The 8,608-nt window shown below is 37.7% G+C and overlaps 2 protein-coding genes across 2 annotated transcripts; one reads left to right on the forward strand and one right to left on the reverse strand.

Annotated features, from left to right (window-relative positions):
- Positions 1–2,595: 2,595 nt before the first annotated feature.
- nkx6.3 (NK6 homeobox 3) lies at positions 2,596–3,970 on the reverse strand. The gene is made up of 3 exons (XM_020935346.2): positions 3,417–3,970; positions 2,932–3,101; positions 2,596–2,851 (listed from the first exon to the last, which is right to left on the reverse strand). Exons 1-3 carry the CDS (start codon positions 3,829–3,831, stop codon positions 2,621–2,623), a joined length of 816 nt encoding a protein of 271 aa, XP_020791005.2. The 5' UTR covers positions 3,832–3,970; the 3' UTR covers positions 2,596–2,620.
- A 2,323-nt stretch (positions 3,971–6,293) lies between these two features.
- On the forward strand, positions 6,294–8,279 carry LOC110169933 (E3 ubiquitin-protein ligase NEURL3). The gene is made up of 4 exons (XM_020935543.2): positions 6,294–6,451; positions 7,048–7,545; positions 7,640–7,765; positions 7,877–8,279. The coding sequence occupies exons 1-4, from the start codon at positions 6,421–6,423 to the stop codon at positions 8,050–8,052; spliced, it is 831 nt and encodes a 276-aa protein (XP_020791202.2). The 5' UTR covers positions 6,294–6,420; the 3' UTR covers positions 8,053–8,279.
- Positions 8,280–8,608: the final 329 nt, after the last annotated feature.

Consider the following 8,608-nt stretch of genomic DNA (forward strand, 5'->3'; position numbering starts at 1 on the left):
TTGGTACACACAGTGGCAGATGTTATCAATGTAGATCTGAAATATTTTGAATGTAGCTGGAGCTGCCTGTAAATGTAAGATGAAAACAAGTGGGATGACCTCACATCTGAAGTCTTGGCACATTTGTAAAAGTGAGGACGCACAAAATGCATTTTATCTATGTAGGTGATGCTAATAATGAAGTTGCAAGTAATTGCATAAAATTTTGTAAAAACTGACTCCATAGTTCAGCACTGATTCCTTACATATTTGTGTTGCTTAGCATTTTCACACTTTACAAAACTGTTTGCTCAGACAGTAATAACAAAGCATGACTTGATAGTAGCAGTGACTAAAGTACATTGTTTTAATTGTGTGTGTTTGAATTTTATGCTGTTTATTAATCCATAAAAACAAAGTGCTTTATTCTGTAGTTCAGAGTCATGACACATTTATATTGCCAAAATACATGTCCTATAAACCTCACTTGTCTGTACGATGCTGCTCCCAAAAACAAATGCTAAAAGTATGTTCTGCAGCATCTGTCCTGTTTATTAATGTGCTCATAGCTGGAATGCTGTATGCAAATTTTGTTCTGTCATTTGTGGTTTTAGTTGCAACATTTGGTTATTGCCTCGGGATAGTCCTCTTGATAGTCTTGCTCAACCTGACAGCACAACACAGAGCATTTTTCATCATGCGTAGAATATATATATAATCAAAAAATAAAACATTGTAAGGTTGATAATAGCGTGTGTGTAGTGTAATTAGGTCAGTATTAAATTTCCTTTTGCAGGGACACTACAATGTAAAAATTTCACTTTTGTACATATTAAATATTAACTCTTCTTCTATGTTATTGTTGTGCTTATTTCTGTCCATTGTTAATACATTAGTTGATAAGCCTGTTTGAGTTTGTGGCGAGCCCCTCCTTCTTTCGAATGCCAGTGTATGCATGTAGTCGAGTGGCCAGGTTAGCAAGCTGGATGCAGTACAAATCTGTTTTAAGAAGTATGCCACTTAATTTGGCCTCTTTCACATTAGGACGGAAGTAGAATTCTCAGAGCAGTCTTCCTGAACATGTGAGACAGGCCTCTGCTTTGGCAGTGTTTAAATCCAGGCTTCGGTTCTGTTTAGTTGTGCATACTACTGAAAAATGTTAGTTTATTCCACACTCTTCTCTTTTGAAACTAATTTTATGATGATTATTTATTTTCTGATTTGTTTGTATTTCATTTTTAATGCCTTACTTATTATGTAAAGCACGCTGACTTACTTTCTGTATGAATTGTGCTATACAAATAAACTTGCCTTGTCTTGCCTTGAATCCACCATTAAAGTAGTGCAAAATGAAACATTCAAGGAGACTCAAAAACATTAAAAATAAAAGCACCTTTGCTGTTGTTTTTGTTTTTGTTTTGTTTAAATAGGTTTAGTAAAATTCATAGTCCATAAAGTAGAAACACAATGGTTTATTTGCTGACTAACATTTCAACTCTAAATGTTCTTGGAGGATTGGGAGCAATTATTAAACAAAAGCTTAGTTCTAAAATAATAAAGTAATTATTTCATCATCAATTGCATTTCTTTCCTGTCAACAAAATACGCACCAATAATTGTCACCAAACAAACTATATAGTACAGAATACTAGGATATAGGATACTAGGAGCCTGCACGTTCTGAGTCTGAACCATATGGAGCCCTCTCAGTGGTGAAAGAGCTCGTCTGTTGATATTGATTTTATGTTAAATGGCTTCTGGGGGTCATTGTCTTCAATTAGGACATACCCCAGAGTAATTCGCTCCAGATTTGACCTTTGCTCCACTTCAGTGTTTACTTTATTACAGTTTCGTTATTACTTTTACTACTGACAATAACACAGTTTTTACAGTTTGTGGATTATGAGTCCCAGTAATAAATTGCTTTACAACTACAACACCTCATCCCATATCTATATGTAATTACTTTGTTTTTCATTTCACATAAATTTGAACTTGTTTTTTTTCTTACATCTTACATACTTAAAATCAAGTAGTGTCACATTCTCATTCATTTAAGAGGGTCTAAGAACGTCATCTCACCTCTTTACATTTTTTAGCAGTTAAGAATATAATGCTACATTATATCAATGAATAAAAAAACATTTATAATAATTTATCATTACTTATATTTTATTTATTTTTTCAATTGCTACATGCATACTTATTTTTCTCCAGTATTATTTTTTTATAGAAAACATTCATGTACAACTCTTTTATACAGTATAGGCTACAGTAGTATTATCTCCAGTGTTTGCTGCATTGGACAGGCTTTATACAATAGAGAGGGATACATCAATAAATTGTGATTATGGAGTTACCTAATTTAGTGACAAATAGGATTAAGTTTTTTGATAAATTGTAATTCTCAAATGAAATAAATATGTATCATTCACCTTAGTGTAGTAAATAAATGGCATATCAGTCTTAATAGAACCTAAAAACTTTTAAATATTTATTTATTGATGTGTGCCAGTGTGTTTTGAATCTAGGGATTGGACACGGTATTTTAATAGGTGAAATATATTACATCTCTATGGCAAGATTGCAGCATGCATGTCTGTGGAGAGGCCGTGTTTGTACAGGATAAGTGTACAGTGGATCAGACATGGTGTGGTCCAAGGCGCAGCACAGAGAATGCTCTTCGATGTTTCCGTAGTAACAAGCGTATTTTGTCATCATCAGAGTCCGGGTCTAAGGGTTTGTTGTACTCCTCGTCCTCTACCTCGTTCTCGGAGCCCTCTCCGCTCTGCCCCGTGTGTGACAACTGTGTGGAGCTGGGCTCTGATGCACTCTTCTTCCTCCACTTGGTGCGTCGATTCTGAAACCACACCTAAAACACAAACAAGTTCATGAAGCTTGTGATGAATGACACATGTAACTGGGTACTATATGAACTCGGTGTAATTTTACCTTCACTTGTGATTCTGTCATCCCCAGTGAGTAGGCAAGCCGGGCGCGCTCAGGGCCAGCCAGATACTTGGTCTGTTCAAAAGTCTTCTCCAGAGCAAAGATCTGGTGTCCACTGAACGTCGGCCTAGTGTGCTTTTTTCTGCTGGGCATCTCTCCAAGAGGGCCACTATCTAGAAAGGAAATGTTTAAAATTTTGAACAAATTTGAAATTATGTAGCTGTGATGTACCTCTGCCATTAGACACACTTTAAATTTAAGTATATACTTTTAGGACAGAGCATGCTAATGGACTTAAATTTTATGTAGTTTTCCAAATATGACTTAATATACTCTAGTATATTTACATTTACAGTTATATGAGAGTAAGTTAGTATACTTGAGTTAACATGCATCTGTAGTCTAATACTTGAGCAGCCCGTATCCTCCTATATTCACACATGTATGTTTAGATGAGGCTGTACCTTGCGTAACTGAGAGACACTCACTGTTGGAGCACTGCTGTCGTCCCGTTCTCCACTCACAGCTGCTGTCGGCCCAGCAGCCCACACTACGCCCCTTCATGGCACACTCTGAGGCTGGCTTGTTGAAGCTGTTCAGTGAGGAGTTGTAGTCTCGGTTGTAATAAACAGGTGTGTTGGGGATAGAGGGACCAAAGCCACCCATGGGAGAGTATCCGGATAGCAGGGTGCCTGTGCCCGTGGAGCCCACTCCCATCATAGAGCGGCTAAGGATGTCGCTGATGCCGTGGGGTGTCCCAGCAGGCAGCTGGCTGTTCAGACTTGGGTTGAGCTTGTAAAAAGAGTTGGGTACTGAATACTGGCACACAGGAGCCTTCAAGTCAGAGGAAAACTGGTTGAGGCTGTTGTTGAAGAGGAAGGAACCCTGAATGTTTGGATCCATGGGAACTGCTCTACTCCAAATTTTAGTGCGACAGAAACGCAGGCTGGTCCAGAAAGAAAGAGGCCCAAAGAGTGTCCTCAGTGGTGTCTGCAGTCACATTCGATTAAACCAGATCAATGTCAAAGCTTAGGCTCCTCAGTTTGTGATAAAACATCTGCAACCTTAAATTTAAATAAACTAAACAAGTCAGGTGGAGTGCAGACAAAGTCTCAGTGTGATCCTTCACTGCAGCCCCCTGACCCCATGCCATACGTCCCCTCGTCTGCAGCGTTCTCCTCACACAGATATCATAAATACACTGAATGTGGATTTGGACTGGCACCTTGATAAAGACAAGCTACATTTGAATGCAGCATGGGATTGGCCTGGGTCTGGGGTGTTCAGTGCATTTCTATTGGTCGTCAAACGAAGCCAAGCCTTGTATTGGATGCGAGCAGATTAATAGTTTTTTGAACAGGTGGAGTGGGAACAAGTTGATTTTTTGATGGCCTGCCATGTCTGACCCAGCAGTGGAGCACAAACAGCTGAGCACCAGCAACCCAATTTAGTGAATTATTTTCTACATGAATAATAAATAATCTTCCATCTTTATTGGTATGTTTCCACCTAGAAAGGCAATTATTTGCTCTTTTACTTCATTATTTGTTACACTGGAAGGTATGCTTAAAGACTGGCTCATTACTGTGGCTTGTCATTTGTTTGTACTTGTAATATATAATTTTTAAATATAATGTTGTGATATAAAGTACAGTACCTTTAAATAAATAATTTAAATATTGCCTGAGAGTTTATATTATGTAAGGGTGAGCAATATTGACAAAAAGAATATCTCAAGATTTCTTTGGATTATTTCATTAACAATGTTCAGGCCCTATTTTAACAATGCATCAAGTGTGCCAGTAAAAGTCTTGGTCAGTGTTAAGTATTAAAGAATTAAGTATGCATTAAGTATTAAAAAGTGCATTCAATTTTTTTATTTTTTTTTTTACCATCTTTTCCCACTGTATTCTGGTTAAATTAAAGCTATCTGTTGTTGCTCTTCTGTCATTCTCATTTCATTGTAAACATTCAGATTTGCATTAGTCACATGGACAGAGGAGTCCCAGTAACTTTCCTACAGTGATGATTTCATCCTAAACTTCCTGACTTCCTGTCCCATGACTTCCTATCTCTACCACGTGGCTTTAATATAAAGAGAGGACAGCCGTAATTTGAAGTGATGTCATGAGCAAACTATCCACTTTTGGTACCATTATTTGAAAAAACCCGATGACTTTCTTGAAAAAACACGAGAAGCTAGAGAAACGAGGGGCTCAGATGAGAGCTGGAGGAAGTCCGAAGGACAGCAGAAAAAATATCAAAAAGTATAGTTCTTAAAACAGCAAATATACTTTTTATGAAAATTAATTTTATTCATTTTTTCTATTCACTGGATTGTTAAGCACCCACTTTTTACTGTGTACATTTACAATGATAGCCATATACCAGGACAATAAAAACAAGATACACGTGACCGCATGTGAGTAATTACACATTAGGAAACTGAAAGCGTTTGAGCTTTTATTACTTACAGTAAATGGATGAACTTATGATATTTACGGTGAGTGTTTACAATTGTGGCACTCCATCAAGTTACTTAACAACTCCAGGCTTATCCTGAAAATCTTGATCTGAAACTAGGATAATAATAATAAATGTGAATTCATTATTATTGTTTTTTATTTACTGTTTAATATGATTGTTTATTGTCACAGCGAATTAAAAAAAAAAATCCCACAATGCACCTCCTGGACCCTAATGAGTTCTGCAGAAGCTCTTGTGGTTCAGGTCTGCGTCAGGACGTCAACTCTCAGCTGAACGGGGCCCGACGCGGTAGACCTCTACGTGTGAATCTTGTCCACTGTACGTAAAAATAAAGCTGTAACGGAACTCTTCACATGTAGCCTACAAGAAATGATAAAACCCGCGCCGACGTGTTTGCAGTTTGACAGGGAGCGAGAGACGAGGGAAAGAAGGAGACAGACTCAGACTCAGACGTGATGGACAGAACCTACTGAAAACCATCTTCAGAGTCTAAATCAGGGTCTGTCTGTGCGTAAAATTTGCCCTGTCCCTCACAACAGCCACATGTGCCAGATCATTTTAATGAAATAATGGCCATAGGCTTTTATATAATTTGTATCTTTTTGATGAGTGTAGCGTTCACGGACACGTGTGTGAGTCTGTTCAAAAGTCTCAAGTGACGGAGTTGTTCTTACATTGTGTGAGGGCAACAGAACTGAGGATTTGACAAGCCTGGATTGCCCAAATAAGCTAGGCTTTGGCTTTTCGCGTCATGGAATACCCCCAATGATTTACCACTCACACAAACAGAAATATTCAGAAAGTGATATGGCTGATTGTTGTAGGGACTTTTCCTAACGTAATTTTAGCTCCTCCCCTTTCAGTATGTAATAACAACTGTTTTGGTTTAGGCGTGCACATGCACTCATATAAAAGCAGCTGTCCAGTTTGTTGCTAATGAAGAAATCAACTACAGGAGCAAGAACTTCTCACATCAACGAGGACACAAACCTTCACTAAGACAACATGGTGAGGAAGAGCAGCCTCAGCAGCTCTGGTAAGATAACGTTCATATTGGAGCTTATTATTATTATTTGATTATTTTTAAAAGAGGGAATTTAAGGATAGACATTTTGTACAAAAAAAAAACTCAAAAAAGACATTTTTCATTGTTGATGACAACGTTTAAAACAATTTAAATGACCAAATAATTCATAACTAAAAGTACAAATAAATCAATTGTATTTTTAACAATTGTTTTTCTGTTAATGCTTATTATGGCAGTTAGGTTAGAGTTAGGGTTTTTATAAAAATATTTCCATTTGATCATGACAGGTTTACGTTATGTTGAAAATCTATGAAATTGAATACCATTCACACTCATGAGGTCTGGGACTGTTTCACAATGAATGAGTGGTTGTGAGGTGTTGCTACACGCGATAGTGTGCAAGATAAGGCTTGTCAACAAAGCCTCTCTGACAGGTTTATGTAGTATTTCATATCACCAAATTACTTGATAACTACTAACTACTGCCTCTCTTTACAGCTCTCGGGCTACTAAAATTATTTCTGAATTATTTCTAGAATAATTTCTTCTGCTGCAATAACAGATGTTTAAAGTCATCTAAATGATGCTACTGTATGTGCTTGCAGAGGTGCACCAGTGCGGTCCACAGTGCCTTGGACCCCTGACCTTCCACTCTCAGACTAAAGGGGTGTGCATTCGCCTCTCTGAACACGGGAGATGTGCGCAGCGGAACACAGACACCTTTAAGAACGGGCTCCTCTTCAGCTGCCGCTCCGTCAGGGTGCAGGAGAGGGTACAACTCAGGATAAACAAACACAAGCTCAACTGGACCGGAGCGCTCCGCGTGGGCTTCACTACTGTGCCTCCCTCAACCCGCACTGGAGACTTGCCCTGCATGGCCATCCCCTGCCTCACAAAACTCCCGGGACACTGGGCTGCTCCAGTCAGAGACTCCCTAGTCAGGGCAGGTGCACTGCTGGAGTTCTGGGTGTCAGACAATGGCAATTTAAATGTGTCTATCAACAACAGCATTCAGTGTAAACTACTGACAGGCGTGGACGTCAGCCGACCACTATGGGCCATGATCGATGCATATGGTCAAACATGCGGTATTACATTATTAGGTAGGTCAACTGTCGTACCATCTAAACTGAATAATTCAACTTGTGCTACTACACTTCTGTACTAACTATATTTAACTTTATACATTAACTGCAGGATCAGTGAAGAAAGAGTTGTTTCGCACAAAAAAGTCTTGTCCTCCTCCTCAACATGAGACTCCCTCTGCCCCAAGTTTAGATTCATGCACAGACATCACACTACTGGATACACAGACTATAGCAGGTACTACTACTTTGTAATACAGTGCACTTTCAGTGGCTATCTACACAAATGATTCCTAAATATGTATGTGTTTTTTTTTTTTGTTTTTTTTTGTTTTTGCTTCTTCTGCAGACAAAGCCCACTGCGAGGAGTGTGTTGTGTGTTTGGGAAAAAAGGCCAGGATAATAGTGAAGCCCTGTGGACACCAGTGTTTGTGTTCAAACTGTGCAATACGAGTTCTGGAGGAGTTTGGCACCTGTCCGCTGTGCCGACAGTTCATCTGCAGTGGGGCCATAGCTGCCCTGTAATCTCAGCTAAGAAATGGTGAATAATGTAAATATGTAATGTGGATAGTTTAACTTATGTATGATGTTGTATTTTAATTTGAGATTTTGTATCTGTTATTTATTTTAACACTAAATTACCACTACACTGAATATTTGGATGTTTTTACATTTTTATTATATTTAATAATAATAAAAATATAAAATATATGCAAATATTATGATATATGTAATAAAAAGTACTTAAACTATTTCTGTTCTTGTATTATTATTTTTGATGTTTTCAAATAATAAAATACGATTAGCCTATTCAACACAAGTTAGCAAATAAACAAAAATACAAAACAAATCACTTATAATCCACAATAATGTGAATTATATTAGTCAAACTCACATTTTCATAGGAAAAAGAAAATGCTCATTTCTATGTTTCTGTTTCAGTTTAAAATAAATTTACAAGGGCAAGTTTATTATTGACTTCATTTGTGTCTCTGTATTTCTTTTGTATCAGCAGAATGGAAGCTGCAATTTTTGACCTAGATTAAACACTGCAGAGTGATTTGAAAACATGTATAAATGC

The sequence above is a fragment of the Boleophthalmus pectinirostris genome, unplaced genomic scaffold, assembly GCF_026225935.1.
Source record: "Boleophthalmus pectinirostris isolate CB_2022bp ecotype Guang Dong unplaced genomic scaffold, ASM2622593v1 HiC_scaffold_4, whole genome shotgun sequence".
Lineage (NCBI taxonomy): Eukaryota > Metazoa > Chordata > Actinopteri > Gobiiformes > Gobiidae > Boleophthalmus > Boleophthalmus pectinirostris.

Coding starts and splice junctions, on each gene's coding strand:
- nkx6.3 (XM_020935346.2), bottom strand. CDS start 3,831: ATGGATCCAAACATTCAGGGTTCCTTCCTCTTCAACAACAGCCTCAAC. Junction 3,102..3,416: donor ACGACAGCAGTGCTCCAACA/GTGAGTGTCTCT, acceptor TTTCCTTTCTAG/ATAGTGGCCCTCTTGGAGAG. Junction 2,852..2,931: donor TGACAGAATCACAAGTGAAG/GTAAAATTACAC, acceptor TTTGTGTTTTAG/GTGTGGTTTCAGAATCGACG.
- LOC110169933 (XM_020935543.2), top strand. CDS start 6,421: ATGGTGAGGAAGAGCAGCCTCAGCAGCTCTG. Junction 6,452..7,047: donor GAGCAGCCTCAGCAGCTCTG/GTAAGATAACGT, acceptor ATGTGCTTGCAG/AGGTGCACCAGTGCGGTCCA. Junction 7,546..7,639: donor ATGCGGTATTACATTATTAG/GTAGGTCAACTG, acceptor CATTAACTGCAG/GATCAGTGAAGAAAGAGTTG.